General features: G+C 39.9%; 1 protein-coding gene across 2 annotated transcripts; it reads right to left on the bottom strand.

The window, feature by feature from the left end:
- Positions 1-995: 995 nt before the first annotated feature.
- Positions 996-23,412, bottom strand: nab2 (NGFI-A binding protein 2 (EGR1 binding protein 2)). 2 transcript variants are annotated; one of them, XM_088338554.1, is made up of 9 exons: positions 23,357-23,412; positions 17,130-17,345; positions 16,972-17,025; positions 13,398-14,281; positions 11,902-12,035; positions 10,526-10,577; positions 10,334-10,448; positions 6,971-7,156; positions 996-1,432 (listed from the first exon to the last, which is right to left on the bottom strand). In XM_088338554.1, exons 4-9 carry the CDS (start codon positions 14,274-14,276, stop codon positions 1,335-1,337), a joined length of 1,464 nt encoding a protein of 487 aa, XP_088194680.1. In that variant the 5' UTR covers positions 14,277-14,281; positions 16,972-17,025; positions 17,130-17,345; positions 23,357-23,412; the 3' UTR covers positions 996-1,334. The 2 variants fall into 2 exon arrangements, with proteins under 2 accessions (XP_088194680.1, XP_088194679.1); XM_088338553.1 differs by lacking the exon at positions 23,357-23,412 and having other exon boundaries at positions 17,130-17,439.
- Positions 23,413-24,356: the final 944 nt, after the last annotated feature.

Raw genomic sequence — 24,356 nt, 5'->3', positions numbered from 1 at the left:
TTTATACCTATTTCTTTTTGTAAAATGGGGACATTATTCAATATGAGAAAACGTCCTGATTTGGCAGATGCCATGTATTTTTCTTCATTTGGATATTTTAGATAAAAAAAATTAAAATGAGGAAAAAAAATGTCCGCTATGACAGACAATTAAAAATCATTTTGTTTTAAAGGAAATTATCAAAATGGCAAAAGTTATCTTTTATCTTCCATGTACAATTTTGCTGTTTATCTTTTTTTATTTTCCGAAAAATCATATTATGACATAAAAATGTTTGCTTAATTCAAGTATTACTGAAAATTCCTCCTGTAAAAGGATTTATTCTGTTTATATCATCGTAAAAGTTGAGAAATTAATTGAAACTTATTCGTTTGAATAGTTTATTTCAGGTAAAATATTACTGAATTGAAAATGTATTTTAAATATCCATACATCTATTTTATTATTTCACAAAAAAAATAAATGCATGAATAAAAAGAAGAATAGTGCTTAAAGTAGGCAAAATGTATCTGCCAATAGAGCAGGATTTTATTTTTATTATGCTTACCGTTATTCATGTATTTATTTTGGGGAAGTGGGGTTGAAACAACCTTTGGACCGCTGTATCAAATTAAATTAAACTATAGCCGTATTTGGCAATGAATGATGGTATAAGTATCATCAAACCCTCAAAAGGGGCAAAGGTTTAAATTAATAAAACTATTACCTGGTTACTTAATTACTTTAACTAAAATAAGCCCATGTGTGTTTGTTTTGATATGTGAATCAAAGGCAAAAATAAAATAATTGTAACATTAACAAGCTGCATATATTTAATACAGTAATATGTACGTACAGTATTTGCCTATACCATTTAGAACAAATAATGCAAAGTATGACATGTACAATATCACTGATGGGCAAGCTGTCCTACAATATATTTTCTCAAAATGTGAACAAAACTTTCCCTTTTTGTCATGTAACTTCTGCCCCGTGAGGAAAGATGCTTATTTCCAAAGTTGTAGCGACCCCTGGTGTGCTGGGGCATTTTTTTCAAAAAACTAACTAGAAAAAAACAACAATACTGTACATAAATTCAGGGAAGATTTTAATAACAAAATGTCTAGCAACAGGTCCATATAATTTCACTCCAGACTGATGTCATTAAATGAACGTTTTTGATGCTGATAATGAAGCATATGTTGTCACCATTTATTACTTTGCATGTCACGATGTCCTGAGTCCTTTGCATTTCATAGTTTTAAAATGTATATACATATACACATACATATGCATATACACATATATATATATATATATATATACACAAATCTATATACATATACAATTTTTTTTTACTTTGCTCTGTGATCAACGTTATCTTGTGCGATGTTTGGGCTGATGCTTTGGCACACTGTGATCGGGCTTCGCTGCTGAACTTTATCAGCGGGCTCTGAGGAAGCAGGAAAAAGAGAATAAACACACATTTTTATTGTTCTCTTTTGAAATGATGGATGGGATACAGTAGGATTTGTTTGGATTCGAGTCATTGCCATGAAGCAAGAATATATCAGAGTTGCCCTATGAAACTTCATTCGTCCATTGCTAATTATTAGCACGGCTTTTTGCAATGATGCTGTGTGATGTGCATGTTCATTGGTGTTTTTTTTATCTTAGGCTTGTTATGTCTCATTGTATATCAGTGTCTTTAAATATATGAGCAATTCTTTTGAAAAATGTACATTATTATTCACAGTAGGGGTCTGGAACCCTTATGCCATAATGGCAAAATATTTAGATTTTTTTTGGAGAGAGACAAAATTCAGCAAAACTGCCCACTCTTCAGACAAAAGCCTGTTTTTCAGCGCATTATATTTCACTGTGTGACTTTAGATGATTTGATAAAATTCATGAAATACTAATAATAATGGCAGACCCTGTATCCCATATCAACAAATATATCACTTTAAACATGTCTAACCTACCATAGTTATGTTTGTTGAGGCTCATTTTGAACTTCATTTTTCCCCTTAAATAATGGTTTCAAAACAAGGTGCAAGCAGAGTTTTTTTTGTAAAATGTCACAAAAAACTGCAAATGGAACGGATGTGTTTCCCTTTAGCACAGTGGGCACGTGTGAGAGAGAGGTGAGCGGTGCTATGTGTGCTGAGATCTGCCCAACACCTACAGCTCACACAATCAAATCCGCCCACTCCTACCTCTCACCCAATCAAATTACTCTGTGTGCTTCGTTGATGTTTTTTTTACAGTTTGTCGGTGAGTTTTTATCATGAAGTGTCTCAACAATGAACATATATTATTTAATGAGCTTCTATATAAATAATGCCTGAGCAATGTACAACCAAAACGGTATGTTGGTGTGAACCGCGACTGTAAACTGTGGTCAAAACCGCCTTTTTTATGCGGGACCGAAAACCATCAAGTATTAGTATTTACTTGGCTATTTATGTATGAAGATCAGTCTGAATATCAACAAACTAGGAAAAATATAGATATATTTTCCACTGGCGGCATTTTATCTCAGAGCCATATTTATTCATAAAAAGAGCCAAATCATGCTCGTGAGCCACATGAACTCATGAAAAGAGCCATATCTGGCTTGCAAGCCATTGGCTCCCAATCCTTAATTTACATAATGACAAATCTTTCAGTGCTTTTATACAATGCAGATGTTTTAGTGATGGACTAAGCCTATTTTAACTCCACTTCTAAAAATAACAACCTCGTGATAACATAATGGCAACAAAGTTGTAGCATAAGTTATTGTAGAAATGCAAACAGATACGTTTAAACTTTAGCAGACTCAGAATAAGGAGAGAATACATCACTGGATTTTGATCTTGAAGGAGGGCAGGAAGAGAAGCCTTCAGATAAAAAAGAATCCCCAAACTGTTCTCAGGCCCTCCCCGGAGTCCTCTCTTTTTATTAAATCTTCAAGGTCACAAAAAGCAGATCAGCCCTAATGGGTGGGGTATCAAGGAACAGCAAACTGATGGCCGATAGTGACATTGATGCAATCGTCAAAACAACAAATATTAGCGCACAATAAGGGTCAAAATGCTAACTGGTATCATGATATCTCCTTTGCAGGTGTCCAATATTAAAACCAGAATGACCTTATCATTTTCCCCTTTTCTAATTATTAGAAACATAAAACAAAAAATATCGCAGTCTTGTAAGCATTACTGGATGCCAGTAAGATCGAATACTCAGCTAAAATGGAGTGAGTGTATAATCGATTTCCTTACTTATTCACACATTTAAAGGTTTACTGTTTTGTCATACACTAATTCAGTGTATCCTGCTGGCCATGCATTTTTTTAATACTCTCATTTTATTAGAGGAGGCCCTTGAGGAAGTCCCTCACTATTTATCTCATCTGCTGCTTCAATGCCTTGCTCCATTTTCAGGACCAAAACACCACAGGCAAACAGACTTAACTAGTCCATAAATGGAAGTCTTAAAAAAAGGACAGAAAAGCAAGATCTCTTAAATACGCCCTTTGGGTTTCTTCTGATCTGGTAAAGCGCCCTGTTTAATATGACTGGACGGCATGAAAGGCTAAACATTAGTCACCGCTGCCGAGTGATGTGTATTAAAGTCTTGTTTGGGGAATTCAACAAGAAACAACCCCGTGTGGAGTTAAGTCATCACAGCTCATAAATTGCATGATTAACATCTTGCTAGTTGAAAAACACAAACGTGCAGCTAAACATGAGCCATGATGACAAAATACAGTGGTACCTCTTTATACGAACACCTCTAGACACCAGAATTTTGATATATGAGTATTTTTTGGAACACAAATCTTGTACGAGGGTAAATCGAAGCTACGAGCAATACCAGAAACTAACACTAGAGGTCGATAAGTTTGCTTTTATTGTATTGCCTCTCATTTTTGTGGCTTTTAGTGACCCTTTCGAAGAATTCTGGAACAGGAAATGATAAGAGGTTTTCCGAGAAAAAAAAAGAATGTCAATTGAAAGGCAGCAGGAAATAATAGCGTTCGTGTGAGTGACCTTGCTAAGGAGTATGATCAGCCAACATCTCCTACTTTAGGGATCGTACGTGTTTTTCAAGACAAATTCAAGCACTTTTAAAGGATTTTCAAAGCCAGTTGTACAATTTCTCCAGTAGCATTAAAAGATTAAATTAAGTGTCAATCATGTATTATGCAGAGCCATAAATATATCTATGATTTACATAAGAATTTAATCTTGCGGCTATTTATCAAGACAACAGATTTTTTTTCGATCTTGAGTTAATTGCAAATATACTTGTGGGTCTTAACTCACAATACGTGAGTAAATATTTTTAGGACTAATCTTTCTCAATATAGGTGTTGGGTTAAAATTGATGTAATATGTAGCTTACATTTTCAGTTGCAGGTAGTTCTTCCCATTACTATTTATCATTGGGAAACGCTATCTTAATTATTTTTCAGGGCGGATATAAATGTCCAAAATTGATACGTAATCCTTGCACAAATACACATTTCATAGAGCCCTTTAGGTGTAGCATGCACCAGTCCTCTTGGGCTCGACCCGTAGGGGGCAATAATGCTTCATAGAAAAATGCCATAAAAATTAATGCCAGCTGCCGTTAATCACGAGGGATGAAGAAATGCAATGGCAAAGTGAAGCAACCAGAGAAGGGTGTCGGCCTAATCTTTAAGCAGACTTGTTGAGAAAAATGGCAACAATTTCAAGCAAAATCTTTTAATCCTTTATTTAGTTAATATTATCTCATTCATCTTGTTACTCATTTTATTTCATGTTGAAATATTATTTGAACGTGTTTTAAGTCATAAGGAAGATGTGTTTAACAGCTATCAAGGGTTAACTTTGTTGATTTTGGGAGGTCAGGAACAGGCTAATTATTTCGTATCGGGAAACTTGCTCACGAGCAATTCAAGCTATGAGCCCGATCCTGGAAAGAATTAAGCTCATATGAAGAGGTATCACTGTATGTTGTCTTTTTTTTTTTAAATAACTTGAGCGAACAGTTTTACGCAACAGAAAGGTGAAGCAGACAGACGTCAGAGGGGGAAACTTTTTTTCAATTCTCATTATTTTCTCAGTCCTTTGTTTCCGGGAGAGGAGGAATAAAAAAGACTGTGCCATTTGCAAGCCCACAGGTTTTTATTTTGGTGCGCTGTCACTTGGTGAGTCAATGCAACGCCCCTCAATTACCTCCCACTCTGTCGCCCCCGCAGCCCGTCCTTCCCGCCCCTCAGCCCCCGCAGCCCGTCCTTCCCGCCCCTCGGCCCACGCAGCAAGAGTGCTTTGACGTCAGTTGCCGCTGAGACTGTGGTGGTGCTTCCTGGGCCGCCTCCCTCCCTTTCTCGCTCCATCCATCCACGCCCACTCATGTCTTGGCCGAAATTCTTTTTCTTCACTCTGCCTATCACAACTAACTTGGACGCATCACTTCTTCTGCCCAAGACAGCGTGATACCAAGAAGAACCTTAACGCTGATTATATTTTCCCTGTAGTGCAACACTTAAATTGAATATCTTTGCATACATATACATACTGCAAGTAGGGCAGCACGGCGGCCCAGTGGTTAGCGCTTGTGCGGCACAGTTCATGTCATGGGAACCTGTCGTGGGTTCAAATCCAGCTCCAGACTTCCTGTGCGGAGTTTGTATGTTCTCCCCGTGCTTGCGTGGGTTTCCTCCGGGCACTCCGGTTTCCTCCCACGTTCCAAAAACATGCATTTCAGGTGGATTGGCCGGTCCAAATTGTCCCTAGGTGTGAATGAGCGAATGAGTTGTCTGTCCCTGTGTGCCCTGCGATTGGCTGGCAACCAGTTCAGGGTGTCCCCTGCCCACTGCCCGGAGATGGCTGGGATGGGCTCCAGCCCCCCCGCGACCCTAATGAGGATAAGCGGTACGGCTAATGAGATGAGATGAGATACTGCAAGTAAAAATATACATATTTACTGTGGTGTGCACAGGTAGACAATATGTGGCGCTACAGCTCCGGCTTATATGCTCTCTAACCACTCCTATCTCCCTCTCACCATTTTTTCTTTAGAAAAATATAAAACAGTGTATTAAGGTCAATAATAAGAAACATAATATCTAAAAAAAAATACACAATTGAACAAGTGCAAAAAAACTATTCATATATGGCTACTCAGTACATACAAATTAGAGGAAAGATCGGGTTTAAAAAATTCAGCCCGATCCAACCCGAGTCATGCCTACAAAAACCCAAACCCGCCCAAACGCGCCAGATTCACTTGATTTGATAAACGAGCTCAAAATAAACCTGAAACTTTAATTAGCCGCCAAAGTAAACGCAAAGCTTTCTCCCGGCCGTGCGTTCTTAAGCGTGGAACTGGCTCAACTACGCAGCTTGGGGTTTACTTGGGGCTTAGTCCCTCAAATAAACGATTTGGCGCATCTCGGCGATGTGCAGCGAAGCAAAGTGAAAGTGAACAAAATAGCACTTAGAAGAAAACCATATTCTTCAGATTACAAGCTGCAAATAGTGAAAGATTTGGCCAAAAAACAGAAAGAAGGTTTATGAAGCTTGTAAGCTATTGGAAAGAAACAGAAATTGCGTCCGGCGCGATGGAGGTGGAAGGAGGAAGCCGTGCTTGCTGTGAAGAGCCTCCACGAAGGAAAAAATGTGAGAGAAAAGGCCCCATTGGACCGACTTAATGATTGACATTCTAATACAGAACCAAATTTCAGGCCCGGTTCGGGTCGGGTTCAGACCCGGGCCCAAGATCATACCTCTATTACACATACAACCCACTAATCTCTCCTGCTCCTTTTCTCAGAACTCAAAACTGTACATAATTCTACAAAACAAACACTTTACCAAAAAAAAGAATAGAATAAGATAAGATAGCTCGTTTTAATGACCAATAAGATAATTTGTTAGCATAAATTAGAATTGCTTTCTCAGGGCTTTCCAAAATTAAGCATACAACCATAAGTTAATATCTGGAAAGTTACCTGTGTTGTGAGTTGCGTCTGACCCTAACTTGACCTTGGCGGCCCGATCATGTGACACCAAACGAGCCAATCGTAGCCCTTCGTCCATGAGCGTTTGCTGCATGAAATGCCGACTCCAGGTGGGCGTGTTGCAGCCGTCGCTGCCGGGGCAAGGAGACGGCTGGTTGCATTGCGTGATTGTAATGTCTGACAGAGGACAAAGCAAGAAAATGTTATTTGGCGTTTCACATTTTAGATACTGGTGTAGACGCAGCAACAATTTGAAAAGATTTTCGCTATGCTCCTTGTTACAAACCAGACAAAATTCACACATATCACATGCACAGCAGCTACAGGACTGTCTCAGAAAATTAGAATATTGTGATAAAGTTCTTTATTTTCTGTAATGCAATTAAAAAAAGAAAAATGTCATACATTCTGGATTCATTACACATCAACTGAACTATTTCAAGCCTTTTATTATTTTAATATTGCTGAATTTGGCTTACAGATTAAGAAAACTCAAAAATCCTATCTCAAAATATTAGAATATCATGAAAAGGTATACAAGTAGGCTATTCAACTAATCACCTGAATCATCTAATTAACTCGAAACACCTTTGCGAGGGTTTCCTGAGCCTTAAAAACACTCAGCTTGGTTCAGTAAACTAAATCACAAGTATGGGGAAGACTGCTGATCTGACTGCTGTCCAGAGGACCATCATTGATGCCCTCCATCAGGAGGGTAAGACACAAAAAGAAATTTCTCAAAGAGCAGGCTGTTCACAGAGTGCAGTTTCAAAGCATATCCACAAAAAGTCTGTTGGAAGGGAAAAATGTGGCCGGAAACGCTGCACAACCAAGAGAGATGACCGCAGCCTTAACAAAATTGTGAAGAAGAGCCGCTTCCAGAATTTGGGGGAGCTTCAAAGACAGTGGGCTGAAGCTGGAGTCCAGGTATCAAAAGCCACAGTTCACAGACGTGTCCGGGAAATGGGCTACAATAGCCGTATTCCCATGGTCAAGCCACTTCTGAACTCAAGACAACGGAAGAAGCGTCTGACTTGGGCTATGGAGAAGAAGCACTGGACAGTTGCAGAGTGGTCCAAAGTCCTCTTTTCAGACGAAAGCAAGTTTTGCATTTCATTTGGAAGTCAAGGCGCCAGAGTCTGGAGAAAGGCTGGAGAGGAGCAAAATCCAAGTTGCTTGAAATCCAGTGTGAAGTTCCCACAGTCAGCAATGGTTTGGGGAGCCATGTCAGCTGCTGGTGTTGGTCCACTGTGTTTCATCAAGTCCAGAGTAAATGCAACTGTGTACCAAGAGATTTTAGAGCACTACATGCTTCCATCTGCTGAAAAGCTCTATGGAGATGAGGATTTCATTTTCCAGCATGATCTGGCACCTGCCCACAGTGCCAAAACCACCAGTAACTGGTGCACTGACCATGGCATCACTGTCCTTGATTGGCCTGCTAATTCCAGTGACCTGAACCCCATTGAGAATTTGTGGGGTATAGTTAAGAAGAAGATGAAAGACACCAGACCTACAAATGCAAATGAGCTGAAGGCCGCTATCGAAGCATCCTGGGCATCAATAACACCTCAGCAATGCCACAGGCTGATTGCCTCCATGCCACGCCGGATTGATGCAGTAATCCGTGCAAAAGGATTCCCAACCAAGTACTGAGTGCATCAATGGACATTTTCAAATGTTTGATTTAGTTTTGCTGTTATAATTTTTTTTTTTACTTGGTCTGAGGAAGTATTCTAATATTTTGAGATAGGATTTTTGAGTTTTCTTAAGCTGTAGGCCAAATTCAGCAATATTAAAATAATAAAAGGCTTGAAATAGTTCAGTTGATGTGTAATGAATCCAGAATGTATGACATTTTTGTTTTTTTAATTGCATTACAGAAAATAAAGAACTTTATCACAATATTCTAATTTTCTGAGACAGTCCTGTATACTCATCGGCCTACCCAAACCCAACCTCTCAGGCTTAGATAAAAGGTCCATCAACCAACTGGCAAACACAATAATCCAGGATATCACTTACCCACTACACCAAGGGGTAGGAATCTATGGCTGGCATCCATATATGATTCTTCTCAAGAGTACATCCGACCCGGAGATAAAAATGATTTTCATGCATTTATTTAGTTCATTGTTACAAGCTGGGCCACAGTGAATGCATGCGAAGCTGGATAATCATTAGGTTCAGTCCAGTGTATGTAGGTCACAGTTTCAAGTACAGTTTACAGCCACGGTGTCACACCAATGGAGCATCTTTTTCCTGTACGTCTCTAAACAATCATTTTTCACTGATCACTTGATCACGAAACACCACAATAAAAATACAAACACCCAAAAACTCCAGCAAAGCACTTAGAGCAAATTGAGTGGTAGGAATGGGCGGAGCTGTACACACAGCGTAGGAACTCCTCCTCGCCCAGCAGTGTCTACACTGAAGGTAAATACAGCACGTTGGCATCCTCGTTTGCAGTATTTTGTGACATTTTTACAAAAGCAATTTGCTCACATCTTGATTGGAAGAAATTATTTCCGACAAAAACGCCGGTCAAAATGAGCTTATACACTCTTAAGTAACTGTGGGAGGGAGACATATTTTATTTGGTGTATTTATGTTGATATGGGACACAGGCTCTGGCATCTGTCAGACATAACGAAATTGTGAATATGCTTGATTGCTGTTAAGATTGTCGAGAGGGGTTGTTCAAACCTCACATTGTTTGTTTGCTGTTATTAGTGTCAATAAATTTGTTCAAACCATATCTTTATTATTTGATAGATTTTATCAAATCATAAAACGTCACAATAAAAAAAAAATTGACGAATTAGCTTTTTTCTAAAGAGCGGATTTGACGACTTTGTTTAATATTGTCTTAAAATATATGATGTGGCTCTCGTTCTATCAAAAAATATCAAAATATTTTTGCTCCTATGGCTCTTTGGGTGAAAAAGGATTCCGACTCCTGCACTACCCCAATACTTAATCCCGCCACCCTCAGGGCACAGATAGAGCACATTGGGATTTCGGAGGGCCCGCCTCAGGAAAAGCCTGATCCTGTCTGCCATTACCATTTAAAACAATAGGCCCCGCTAACCCATCCGATCAGGTTTGTCATTCTGCTGTCTTTTTATGTGTAATGTAATGTATGCTGTTTTCCAGTCAGTGAAGGTGAATTTCCCTAAGGTAGTGCTTCTCAATTAGCTTCTGTCATACTCCTCCTAGAAGAAGAAATCTCTGGCACCCCTCACAAATATGGAGCAAAACCCGTCCCAATTCCTGGGGATTGCGCCCCAATATTTGAGAAACACTGTCCTATGGGGACCAATAAATTAAATCTAAAATCTAAATGTTTACCGTGTGAGACACTGTCCGGGCTTTCGGCTGACAAGCTGTCGTCGTCGTTTTTCTGGTTCGAGGCCTCGGCACTGTCTGCTCCGAGGTGTGACGAGGTGCTCTCGGGCAAAGTCACCTGAAATAAAAAATCGTATCTAGTTTAATCCCTCTCAATATCGAGGAGTTATATTCCCAATAAGGTCCACAACTCACATCCAGCCTTGCTCTTTTCTGGGTTGGGACGCTACTGTCCTCCACGTTTGACCTGCAGGACAAGTGAAATACAAATCTTGGCATTGCGGCTGTTTAAAAATACAAACAATGTAATATCGGATAATACTGTACAATATTGTTTTCTTTGACACTACATTTCACATATGTTTTATCATAACTTTAGTTCTGAGTGTAGTTATTTATTGATTTAATCTTTTTTTATTTTTATATTGTTGGATATTTTCTCATACACAGTAAATTTTTGATTGCATTATTGCATAAAATTAAATTATCATAAATATTTTCATTTTTTTATCAGCAGAAAAAAAGAACTATTTATTTATATTCTTGTGTGTGTGTATATATATATATATAAATATATAAATTTATGTATTTTTATTTGCATTTATTTTCTATTTACATTTTTACATAAGTCTTCACTTTTATTTTAATGTATTTAATTTACACTTCTTTTTTTCATTTGACATTTCATTTATATATTTGTTAGTTGTTCTATTCAATTTTAGTAATATTCTTTTTTTCATTTCACCTTTAATTACAATTTACACCATAGTTTTGTTGTGTTTCACATTTATTTATGAATTTATCCTGCACGTTTTGAATATGTTTTAATGTCTTAAAATTGTTTAATTGTGTTCATTTATATATTAAAAAAAAATAGTTTATTTCTTTTTGTTGGCATTATTATATAATTTTTAGTGCTCCGTACACATACTTTTCTATTCAGCCACTGGAAACGTTTGTCAACAAAAGTATATTCACTTTCTTTAAAGGGACAGTGTGTATTACTTAGGCCCTCCTATTCGTTGAAAAACTTTATTGAAAACAAGTATAACAATTTGTTAGAGGCAAAAATACATAAACTCTCATAAATAAATGTATTATTTTTGAATACTCATAGGTTGAGAAATTTGCTTTTATTTTACATAACATGATCCTCACCTAAAGGGACATAATTATATGCCATCTTGCTGCTATGGGTACCCACAAACCTAAAAAAGGCTGGGCAAAAGAATGAGAAGTAGAATGGTGCGTTGAGTTTCTGTAGTTTGTATTCTTTTTTGTGCTTTTTAGCATTTGTTTTCAGTTTCTCTACACATTACAGCGACATCTAGTGGTCAAATAATACACACTGTCCCCTTACAAAGTTGACAATTTTCACCCGGAGATGGATAGCATAATATTATACTACCACAATGTCAATCCTAACCCTGCGTTTAAGTACGTTTTTAAATAAAGTTCTGTTTATTTTCTTGGCATTTTAGTTTTGTGGCATGTCTTTTAAGGAGTGGCTTGGCTAAAAAAAAAATGTTCGGGTTTCCCTTTGCTTTTCTTTTTTGGGGGCCAGCAGCTACCTGGCAGGCTTGAGCGTGGAGGTGTAGGCACACTTTCTGGCCACTTGCCGAGCCAAAGAGAAGAGCTCCACCCTCCTGAGTAAAAGGGCGTTGTCGCGCATGCAGAACTGAGCTGCAGCCTCGTTGATGATTAACTGAAGAAGAAGAGAAGCTTTGAGTGTGATGCAAAAGAAGAAGTATACAGTGGTACCTCTTCTTTGTTCCAGGATCGTGCTCGTAGCTCTAATTTCTCGTGTAACAAGGGAATTTTCCCAATATGAAGCAAATAGAAACTCATTGGTAAGCTCCCGTCTACTCAAAAGCATCCAATTAAGCCCTTTTAAAACACATTTGTCTGATCGCTAGAAACACATTGAAATAGTAATCTAGAACTATCTAGACTGTTAATAAAAATCCTGATTTGCGTGCGTGTGTGTGTGTGTGTGTGTGTGTGTGTGTGTGTGTGTTCGTATGTGGCTTATAGGCTTTGAAAGGGCTGAACCTATTTTCTTGAAGTGGTTCTTTAGGCCTCCCTGGGTGTCTTGAGCTAGGTTTTGAGGCTTTACTTTTTTCATAAATAATGGTTTCAAAACAAGGTGCAAGCACAGTTATTTTGTAAAAATGTCACAAAACACAGCAAACGAGAATACTGATGTATTTACCCTGCAGACGGTGCTGGGCAGAAAGTGCATGCGGGAATAGTTCCGCCCACCACCACCAGCTATCGCTCACCAAATGAAATTACTCTGTGTGCTTGGTTGGCATTCCTGGGAATTACAGTTTTTCATCATAATGTGTCTCAACAGTGAACCTAAATTGTTTATTAGCTTCCATATAAAGGATTCATCAGTGCAAAACAGCCAGAACGGGGTCTGTTGGTGTGACGCTTTGGCTGTAAACTGATGTGGGAAGTCTGCTCTACATATAGTGGATCGAAGCATCATTTTTTTTGCGCTACCTCAGCTTTGTGCGTACTAGACAAACTCTGCGCTCATCAAAATTAGGAATCTCTAGATGAGATTTGCATGGGCATAATTTTATCTCTGAGCCATATTTACTCAAGAAAAGCCATAGGTTCCCAACCCCTCTTCTACATCGTCTGTCTTACTGTGAGTAAAGTGTGTTTGTAAGATTTCTTATCGCTTAATAAGGAAGCTTTGCAATCATCAATGAGGCGAGTAATTGGCAGAAGTTGAGAGGTATGAGATTGAGAGACTGATGATACGAAATCACCCACTGCACACTTAATATTAAAGGTACAGTAACTTTACACTCAAAAACCTTTTACAGCACAATGTTTTATCTTTTGCCGGTAGTAGTTTGCATGTTCAAACAGGAAGAGCTGATGCTGGCGGTGAGAAGTCACGTGCAGTCTCTAGAGTTAGTTTCTGGGACTGCTTGTGAATTGGATTTTCCTTTGTATAGCGAGTTTGATTTTTATTAAAAACTCATCTAGCAAAATTGTATGAAGTGCTCATTTAAAGAGGTATCACTGTATTTAATTTTTTTTTTTTTACCTCATGCTGTGTGAGTAGCTTTCCCTCTCTCCGCTTGGAGTCAAAGCGCCCGTAGATGAGACTGTACTTGCGGATCTCCTCCTCTTTTTTGGTGTCCTTGGAGCCCATGTTGAAAATGTGGCCCACAGTCTTAGCAATCTTCTTGTTGATCCTCAGCAGGCTCTTCACTTCTGTCGGGTCTGATCTCGGCAGGGTCCTGAGGAGCCTGTCCACGCAATCTGCCACGGCACGGCTCGTCTCCCCGTCCAGTTGTCCTCCGGGCCAGGCTGACAGAGGAGCGGGACCGGAGGATGAGCTCGGCGATGTGGATGGACCCGGATGACCTACTGGCGGGCTTGGTGGGTCATCTTCGATTCCTGGAGCTGAAGCTATAGCTCCGTTCACGTCCGGTTCTGGGGTGAGCCAGTGCGGGTCCATGGGGGACAGTTTTTCCCGGTAGTGCGAGTCTGGCGGCTGTGGGGACGCCTGAGAACAGGGACTGCGGGGACTCCCGCTGTGCATGGGTGTGAGACACGACCGGTCATCCGGCGAACCCGGCTGCCCGTTGCTCAAAGACTTCCTGGACCCACTCGGGCCAGTGCAGTCCACTTTGAAGATAGGAATCCCCCCCAAGGAGGGTGGCGCAGAGACGGGTAGGCCGAAAAGCGCCGGGTTGGCCGCCCAGTCCCGTAGCGCCTTCTGAAGCCGGCGCACGTGCAGCGGCTTGGTGGCCATCCCCACCAGGGCCATAATCTCCAAAAACTCGTCCTCGGCCGCCTCACACAACTGCTGCACATCGTCTCCGCCCTGCTGGATGAAAGTCTCATAGTAGGCCAGCAGGTTGGCCCTCTGCAGCACCCGATAGAGCTGCAGCTCCCCAAGTGTGCGAGGCAGAGACATGGACGCTGCCGGGAAGGAAAAATATTAGCATGAATGAGATGCGTGGAGCAACCTAGGAAAAACGTTAACATCTTTATAAGTAATTGAAACGTCTGATTTATGGAAAGCCAAGTCTAAGCAGTGAAATCACAAGATTTTTAATTGTGACCAAGCAGATGTTGCACCAACAATATATAGAAGTTGTTCTCAAACTGGGGTACGTGTAACGCTAAAGGATATTGAGCCGCTACAGAAAGGAAAATGTTGGATTCAGAATAGAATAGAATATATATATATATATATATATATATATATATATATATATATATATATATATATATATATATATATATATATATATATATATATATATATATATATATATATATATATATATATATATATATATATATATATATATATATATATGTATGTGTGTGTGTGTGTGCGCAGCTGAGCGGTTAGCAAGTCCGCACCGCAGTTCTGAGGTCATGGGTTTAAGCCAGCTACCAGCCTTCCTGTGCCGAGTTTGCATGTTCTCCCTGTGCCTGCGTGGGTTTCCTCTGGGCTTTTCATGCGTGTGAATTAGGCCCGTCCAAATTGCCCCTAGATGTGAATGAGCAAGTGAATTGTCTAGTCTCTGTGAGCCCTGTGACTGGCTGCCAACCAGTTCAGGGTGTCCCCTGCCCACTGCCTGAAGACAGTTAAGATGAGGTCCAGCACCCCCGCAACCCTACTGAGGATAAGCGGTGCAGATAATGTGTGTATTTTTTAAATATATATATATATATATATATATATATATATATATATATATATATATATATATATATATATATATATATATATATATATGATCAGTGCAGCATCTGCCATTATGCGGACCCTGTACCGGTCCATCTTAGTGAAAAAAGAGCTGAGCAGAAAGGCAAAGCTCTTATTTACCAGTTGATCTACGTTCCTACCCTCACCAGTGGTCATGACTACAAGATCCCAGATACAAGCAGCTGAAATGAGTTTTCACTGCAGGGGGGCTGGGCTCTCCCTTAGAGATAAAGTGAGGGGAATCAGTGTAGAGCCACTGCTCCTCCGCATTAAGAGGAGCCAGTTGAGGTGGCTCAGACATCTGATAAGGATGCCTCCTGGAGGCCTCTCCTGAGAGGTGTTCCAGGCATGAGACCCCGAGAATGGCCCAGGACACGCTGGAGATATTACGTCGCTAGGCTGGCCTAGGAACGCTTTGGGAACCCGCCAGGTGAGCTGGATGTAGTGTCTGTGTACAGGGAGGTCTGGGCTTCTCTGCTGAGGCTGCTGCCCCCCACGACCCGACCCGGTTAAGCAGGAGAAAATGGATGAATGGATTAAAATTATTATAAATCCAATCATCGTGTAATTATCTCGGAAATATTTCTGAAAAATAAACTTATCTATTTTAGTTGTCCTAAAAACTTTATCTAAAATGTATGTTTTTAAAAAAAAAAGATTATTATTATTATTATTTTTACAGACCACTCAAGTGGACACAAACTGGTGTCATTTTTAAGTGGTAAAACAATAGCATTTAAAAACACAGCTCTATTTTTGAACAAATAGTTAAGGACATCACATAATACAAAGTTTTCAAACGCTCTAAAATAAAAGAACATGTTATTATTTTTAGTAGACTTTAAAACATTTTTACTAATATTTTTTGTTGATGTATTTGTTTATTTATTTTACTCTTTAAACGATCTTTACCAACCAAAAAGGGTATGCAGTGGTCAGGCATTCTTGTCTAAAAAAGAAAATTAACGGGTGTCACCAAAATGTTTGAGAAACACTCTTCTATAGTGTTTGATATCTACGATATTCCTTACGGAAAATGTTGAGAAACACTGATATATTCTGTATTATCTTACATTTTAAATTTGCGTGTAACATCTTTGCTAATATGAACTTTTTTTTTAAGCCAAACTAGCTTAGAAAACAATTTGCAGGCTTTTTTTATATTAGAATACAAGGACTAAATATGACTAATGTTCCCCTTATTTTTTTACATTTACTGAAAGTGACACTGTGTAATATTTGAACACTAGATGTCGCTCTATTGTGTGGTTCAAAACAAGTGCCTAAACCACTGGGAATGAAGAATCAAAGACTTCAGAGACACAAAATGACCAAACAAGACCATTTTTCTGCCTAGCCTTCGCAAGGTTTTTGGTGGTACCATTAGCAGGTAGATGGCGGACAATCATGTTAACTCCCTCTAGGTGAGCCTCATGTTATATAAAATATTACAACTTTCTCAACCTACGAGTCTTTAAAAAAAATGCACGTTTGTATGACTGTTCATGTATTTGGCTTATTATTCACATTTTTGAGCGAATTAAGTGTTTTTATCACTATAATGAGTTTAATAATACCGAATTTCCCTTTAAGGTTTAAAAACAACATAAAACTGGCGCCAGGAATTATTTTGTACCTGTTTTGATGGATGGTGTGCTTCAAGATTTTTATATTAAATAATTTGTTCTGTGGCTTAAAAACGGTTGAGAAACACTGATCGAGTCTGCATTGTCTGGAATTTTTATGTTTGCTACTAATATTGTGACCTTAGTTTTCAAAAAAGCTGAATTATTTTAGAAAATCCATTTGCAGACTGATTTCAGAACACAAGAACCAAGAATGACTCGTTTTCTACTTGTTTTTACATCTACTTGAGAAAGTGCTGTCTTACCTGTCAGGAAAGCAGAACTTGGGTGCAAAGAAGTCCTCCAAATGACGGCTGTACCTGCATACATATTTTGTAAATGAGTCCATATTCGATCATTGTTTGCTTTAAGTAAAAACTAAGACTCGATACACAAAAATGCACAAAAACGTTTGCAGTCCTACCTTGGAGCTCGGCGGAGTTAATCCTCTGAGCCGACTGCTGCTGGTCTGGCGCTCAGTGGTAGATAGAAACCCTCCTCGGCGGAGGAGCGTATTAGTGGCTTGCTGCCTCTCTTTCTTTTTCTCTCAGTGAGGGTGTGTGGGCCGGAGAATGGCGGGGGCGGACTGCAGCGCGCCATCTGACCGAAAAAGAGCCTTCCTCTCCCGGTAGAGAGGCGGCTTTCAAATTGGAAAATGTGGGTGGGTGGAGGTAGTGGTGGGGGCTCGGAATGAACCCTCTGCGTCTTTGAGATGCGTTCAAGGGCGTCGAGGCTCGAAGAGGGGATTCCCTCGGATTTACAAGAATGACGATTCTTATTACTTGTATTCTTATTGTTATCTTTAGCATGTTTTTTCTTTATAGTATGAACATATTATCAACTCATTGTTGTTCTTGCTTCTATTATGCCTGGAATAACAGGCTCAGAGATGGCTTCTTCCCTAGGTTTTTTCCCAAGATTGAGAAAAAATACATACAGTATGCACTATGGCAGGGGTCAGGAACCTTTTTGACTCAAAGAGCCATAAAAGCAAAAAATATTAATTTTATTTTGGGAAATAGCCACACCATATATTATGAGACAAATTTACAAAATTGCTAAACCCGCACCCCAGACAAAAGCTTAGTCTTCAGCACATTTATTTTTGATGATTTGATAAAAATTATGAAAAGAGAATAATGCCAGAGCCCCTGTCCCAAATTCAACAAACAGACCACTTTAAACTTGTCTCTTTCTTGCAATTACTCAAGATCGGTTAAACTCCTTTTGACCCTTTTTTTCATACATATTGGTTTCAAAACCAGATGCAAGCATTTATTTTGTAAAAACGTCACAACATTCTGAGAATAGGGAGCCTTATGTGCTTACCTTTGGCGAGAGATGGGAGGGAATGCTTGTACTTTTTGCATAGCTCCACCCATCCCTCCCACTCACCCAATCAAATGACTAAGTTCTCTTCCGGTGTTTTGGCGTATTTACAGTTCTGTGGATTCATCACAAAGTATCTGAACACTGAACACAGATTATATAGTGAACTTTTAAACAAAGGATTCTTTAGCGTTGTACAGCCAAAACGAGTTTTTTTCCCCTTTTTTTGTGTGACACCTTGACTGTAAATTGTAGTGAAAAACGTGCCCTATATATACTGCGAAGTGTTTTCTTCGCAATCAGCTTTTGTTAGGCTTTACGTGTACCCGCTTTGATTCTAAGTCCTAAGCTTGGCCTTATACAAGGCTATAATGCTAGGACCTTAGCTTGGCCTTTTGGCATGAGCCGCCTCGCATCGCAGCAAGGCTCTAGGGCAGGGGTCGAGAACCTATGGCTCGCGAGCGGAAAGGAGTGCCTGACCTCCAGCTTTTCCTGGGAAGCAAATATGTCTCTCTCCACTTCCAAAACGCTGTGGGCCCACCCAACAACCCGAAAAGTCAAGCAATGACCCGTTTTTGGATGGGCTCATATTTGCGGAAGCTAAAGCTTGTACCAGACAATCGTTTGATTCCAGTTTCGTTTAACTTGCCACCAACACATCTCTTTATTCGGGCTTTTTTGAAGAAGTTTGATTTGGAAACACAAGAATGTCACACTTTACAAAACCACAGGGCCCTTATTGCTATTGTGCAAGAGCGAGCTACAGTAAGCCCTGTGCGGGGGCTTGCGTTTGGCGAATCCACAACGGTTTGGAGCAACGTCAATCATCCTGCCCTCCCAAACAGACTACGAGACTTGTCATGGATGGTGGCTCATGAAGTTCTCCCAGTCAGAGCTGTAATGCACCACCGAGGAATGTCAGCGACTTCGACGTGCCCTCGACCTGGCTGTGGCGCCCAGGAGTCGGTGAGGCACCTTTTTTGTGAGTGCAGCGCTGCCAAGGTCTTGTGGACAATGGCCGAACAACTAGGAAAGTTCCCGGACTTGCCAGCAGGAGAGGTCCCTGATGCACAGTACGTGCTTTACGGGGTGAGTCGGTCGAGGAGGCATCGGAACGACTTTGCCAGGGACTGGCTCACTCTCGCCGCCATCAAGGACGCCATCTGGACCTCCAGAAACCTGCTGGTATGGAGGTGCAGGCAGATCCCCCCCGTGGCTGTGCTCCAAATGGCTGCAGATACCATACAATCTGCGAGCGGCGGGCCTAGGACGCAGCCATAAAGAAGACTCGTCTGTACCCACCCGGAGGGGGGAGCCGGAGCTACGCTGTGGGAGTCCCGGCAGCAACGGCCTGGGTTGTGGAACCCAGAAGGGAGAGGACCCACGCAGAAGGGAAAGGACCCACACAGAGGACTGGAAGAATGCTGCTTGGGAGGGTGGGATGGCAGAGCTATGCCCTTGCACAATAGTATTGCCTTTTACACGCTGGTTAACTACTGTTAAAAGAAAATAACTCTGAAATTGTTTAATTGATGTTGGAAATGTCAGGAAAAAATGTTAAAACGTCATATCGTCACGTCATATTGTCAAATATAAAAAAATTGTGAATATGCTTGATGGCTGTGTTTTGCTGCTGTTGGTGTCAGTGGATTTGTTCAGACCGAGGACAATCGACTTTGGCCTGGACGGATCTATTGACACTAACAAAGATGTTATATAATGAAATTGTGAATATGTTTGATTTTCGAGAAGGTTTGTTCAAACCTCACTTTGTGTTTGCTGTTAAAAACGTAATATTGGAATATAATATTGTGAATGTGCTTAATTGCTGTTGAGATTGTCATGATTGTTTTCTGTTTTTAGTGTCAATAAATTTGTTCAAACCAAAAATCTATGGCTCAGAGACAAATTTGATTGCATGCAAAATTTCTCCATCTTGTTTGATGTTTGAGTTCTTCATCCCATTCAGGTACACGCAAATCCAATCCAAAGCTAAGAGTCCAATGATACTTCGCAGTATATATAGGGCACGTTTTTCACTACAATTTACAGTCAAGGTGTCACACAAAAAGGGGGGGGGGAACTCGTTTTGGCTGTACAACTCTAAAGAATCCTTTATATAAAAGTTCACTATATAATCTGTGTTCAGTGTTCAGATACCTTATGATGAATCCACAGAACACACTGTAAATACGCCAAAACACCGGAAGAGAACTTAGTCTTTTGATTGGGTGAGTGGGAGGGATGGGTGGAGCCATGCAAAAAGCGCAAGCACTCCCTCCCATCTCTCGCCCTACGCCATCTGCGCCAAAAGTGAGCTCATCAGGCTCCCTATTTGCAGAATGTTGTGACGTTTTTACACAATAACTGCTTGCATCTGGTTTTGAAACCAATATGTATGAAAAAAGGGTCAAAAGGAGTTTAACCGATCTTGAGTAATTGCAAGAAAGAGACAAGTTTAAAGTGGTATGTTTATTGATTTTGGGACAGGGGCTCTGGCATTATTCTCTTTTCATATTTTTTATCAATTCATCAAAAATAAATGTGCTGAAGACTAAGCTTTTGTCTGGGGTGCGGGTTTAGCAATTTTGTAAATTTGTCTCATAATATATGGTGTGGCTCTTTCCCAAAATGAAATTAATATTTTTTGCTTTTATGGCTCTTTGAGTCAAAAAGGTTCCCGACCCCTGCTCTAGGGCTAGGACCTTAGCTTAGCCTTTTGGCTGAGAGTAAGTGTCCCGGATCCTAGGCTTTGTAGCGTATAATGAACTGACCGATAACGGATAATGGATAATGAATAACGAAGATAGATCAATAACCCTTAAAAACCCCGAATAGAATAGACAATCCCGGTTTTGAACAAGATGTAGAGATTTTGCATGCAATCAAATTGGTCTCTGAGCCACAGATACTCATAGAAAGAGCCATATATGGCTCGCGAGCCATAGGTTCCCGACCCCTGCACTATGGTAAACGGTAAATACACTACCATTCAATTTTCTATTGTCCGATCAAAAGTAACCCTTTTATTTATCAAATGAGTTGACGAATTTGCTCTTTCGCCCATTTAATCTCTTTCATTAGTGTGCCCGTCTCAGATATGGCTTTTTCTGGTCACTCTGCCTCTCGAAATTTCAACTTCGCTGTAGATGTTGAGACTGGTGATTTGCGGGTACCATACCTGTCAACCTCCACGGCTCCATGCCCGTACAAACTGTCGTATTTTCCCTTACAAAATACAAAATAATCTTACACCATATTTTTTTTTTTTTCGGAATGATGCATGATGGGAAATACCCTGGCGGCAGATGCATGCGTACAGTAGCATCAAACCGCTCGCTTCGCTTGCAACGGAAAAAAAATATATACAGAGATAGAGGCGACCACGGTGAACTCGTTTGACTTGATTGATTTGCCGTTTCGTGATAGTCTGTGTTTACCGGATGGTACCCAAATTTGCAATTTTTCGTACAGATTTTCTTGTACGTCGTACACGTCTTAAAATGCATAATAAACATACTTTGTACGGCAAAAATGTACAAGTTGACAGGTATGGGTACTGCTAGTTAAGATCCTCTGTAAGGCGTCTTTTCCTCAAACTAGAGACTCTTATGCAGGGGTCAGGAACCTTTTTGACCCAAAGAGCCATAAAAGCAAAAAAATGTTTTAAAAAGAAATTGAGACAGCCACATCATATATTTTCAGACAAAATTGAAAAAACTGCCAAACGCGCTCTCTAAACAAAAGCTAATTCTTCAGCACGTTTTATTTCACTGGGTGTCATTTGATAATTTAATCAAATGTATGAAATGATAATAATGCCAAATCCTGTGTCCCAAATCACTGTAAATATGCCATTTACAATTTGTCTTCCACCTTCAGTTAAGAGTGTTGAGGCAATTTTTTTTCCATGAAATGTGTCCATAATAATGGTTTCAAAACAATGTGCATGCAAAGTTCTTGTGTTAAAAATGTCACAAATTACTGCAAATGATAAGCATATCGTCATATTCACTTTCGAGGTAGACTGCACTGAGTGAGAGAGAGAAGGAAGTGCCTTGCGCTGTGTGCAGGGATCCGCCCACCTGTACTGCTCACCCAATCAAAATCGTTTGCCAGCGTTTTTATTCATCAGTTGAAATGGTTTCTTAACAAACTTCTGCATTAAGTTGCTTCGGCTTTATATGGACTAAAATCGGGATGAAATCACTCGACTTTGGAACACCACAGAGAGATGTGCAAAAGTTACATTTTATTTCGGAGCCATACGTACTCATGAAAAGAGCCATATATGGCTCCCGAGCCATAAGTTCCCTACCCCTGGTATAGCCCTTAATCACACGATGTCTCAAAGAGCTGCACACACTACAGACCACCTTCAGACCACCCCCTAATCTAAAACCTACACTATTCTATTCTATTCTATTCTATTCTATTCTATTCTATTCTATTCTATTCTATTCTATTCTATTCTATTCTATTATATTATATTATATTATATTATATTATATTCTAATCCACATTCATGGATTTTAAGTTAGCATAAGAAACCTTCATATCAGAACTTCACTATTCAGATAAGGGGGATTGCGATCTACTGGTGGATCATAGTAGTACTGGTAGATCACGGACAAGTGTATTCAGTTTGTTGTATTTGTTGGGATACGCCGTCATCTAGTGGCCAAATGCATCATGTGAGCATGAACGTAATCGTTGCTCATGCAGCAACAATAAATTGGAGAACTCCAAATTCTGTTTATCAAAGGTGTAATTTATTACATCCTTACATCCATTATCTGCACTTCTAATCCTCAGTGGGGTCGCGGAGTCCATCCCAGTCATCTTCGGGCAGTGGGCAGGGGACACCCTGAACTGGTTGCCAGCCAGTTGCAGGGCACACAGAGACAGACAACTCACTCGCTCATTCTAGGGACAATTTGGACCGGCTAATTAACATGAAATGCATGTCTTTGGATGTGGAAGGAAACCGGAGTGCCTGGAGGAAACCCACGCAAGCACAGGGAGAATATGCAAACTCCACACAGAAAGGCTGGTAGCTGGATTTAATCCCACGATCTCACAACTGTGTTGCGCATGCGCTAACCACTCTCATCCGCCGTGCCGCCATAATTTTTCACATAATAATTTTGATTTTTTACTTGTGATTAAATGAGTGATTGGGAGTTTGTGTCAACATATGGCAGACGGAAACTTCAGGGGTACAGTCACGTCACAATACCATCAGGACTGACCAAGATAATTATCCAGGGCACAGTCCATGGGGGCAGGAGGAGAGGAAAACAGAAAAAGAACTGTACCCACCACATTGAGGAATGTACTGGTGCCAACTTTGCCGCCACCCAAGAACAGGCCAGGGACTGTCAACAGTGGAGAAGGCTGTCCAGAGTTGCGTCCTCATTGCTGCCCCGACGACCCATTAAGTTAAGGGATCCATGAACTGTGAACCGCATATCTGTCAACCTCCAGGGCTCCATGCCCTTACAAACTGTCGTTTTACCCCTTACAAAATACAAAATAATCTTACACCATATTTTTTTTCAAACGTGTTTATGTAGTTTAACATGTTATATTGTACATGTGTTTCGTTATATCGTATATATTGTTAAATAACATTTTGTTGTGAGATCCTGAGTTTTCCGACATGAATGAGGTTTATTATTATAAAAGTTCAAAAAATAAGTAGCTTGGAAGTTCACCATAGAAGGAAAAAATACATGCAAATATAATTAAGTAGAATAATACATTTTTTTATTCAAATTATTTATTCATTTTTTGCATTAAATTATTGTTGGTAATTTACTGATTAAAGGGATAACCACAAACCTGTCTTTTTTCATTTTCTCATTTTATACTTATACTTTTTTCTTAACTTCTTTCCACAACATAATAATTCGTAATATAATGCATCAAAGCAAGTGAGCCGTTTGGGAGCCGGCTCTCTTTTATGAGTTGAGCCAAAAAAGCCGGTTCTCTAAAAAGAGACGGACTTCCTTTCACTCCATCAAAACCACTCGCTTCGTTTGCGAAGAAAAAAACGATACAGAGACAGAGGCTTCCGCGGCGAACTCGTTTGAGTTGATTGATTTGCCGTTTTGTGATAGTCAGTGTATGCCGGATGGTACCCATAGTTGACAAATTTGCGTGTTTCCGTACAAATTTTCTCGTTCCTCATACACGTCTTAAAATGCTTAATAAACGTACTTTGTACGGCAAAACCGTACAGGTTGACAGGTATGGAACCGATCTCCAATATCCAATATTTATGAAAAATCACGAACTGCCAATTGGATGTGTGTGGTTA

The sequence above is a fragment of the Urocampus carinirostris genome, chromosome 6 (genome assembly GCF_059441175.1).
Source record: "Urocampus carinirostris isolate Australia breed hairy pipefish chromosome 6, RoL_Ucar_1.0, whole genome shotgun sequence".
In the NCBI taxonomy this organism is placed as follows: Eukaryota; Metazoa; Chordata; class Actinopteri; order Syngnathiformes; family Syngnathidae; genus Urocampus; species Urocampus carinirostris.
Note: the sequence above shows the minus strand (reverse complement) of the source record. Positions and strands in the feature narration are given on the sequence as shown.

What these genes read in the sequence shown, in the direction of transcription:
- nab2 (XM_088338554.1), bottom strand. Translation starts at nt 14,276, where the DNA reads ATGTCTCTGCCTCGCACACTTGGGGAGCTGCAGCTCTATCGGGTGCTG. An exon ending in TCCACGCTCAAGCCTGCCAG is followed by an intron (nt 10,578 to 11,901) that starts GTAGCTGCTGGC and finishes CTTGTCCTGCAG; the next exon opens with GTCAAACGTGGAGGACAGTA. An exon ending in AGAAAAGAGCAAGGCTGGAT is followed by an intron (nt 10,449 to 10,525) that starts GTGAGTTGTGGA and finishes TTTTTATTTCAG; the next exon opens with GTGACTTTGCCCGAGAGCAC.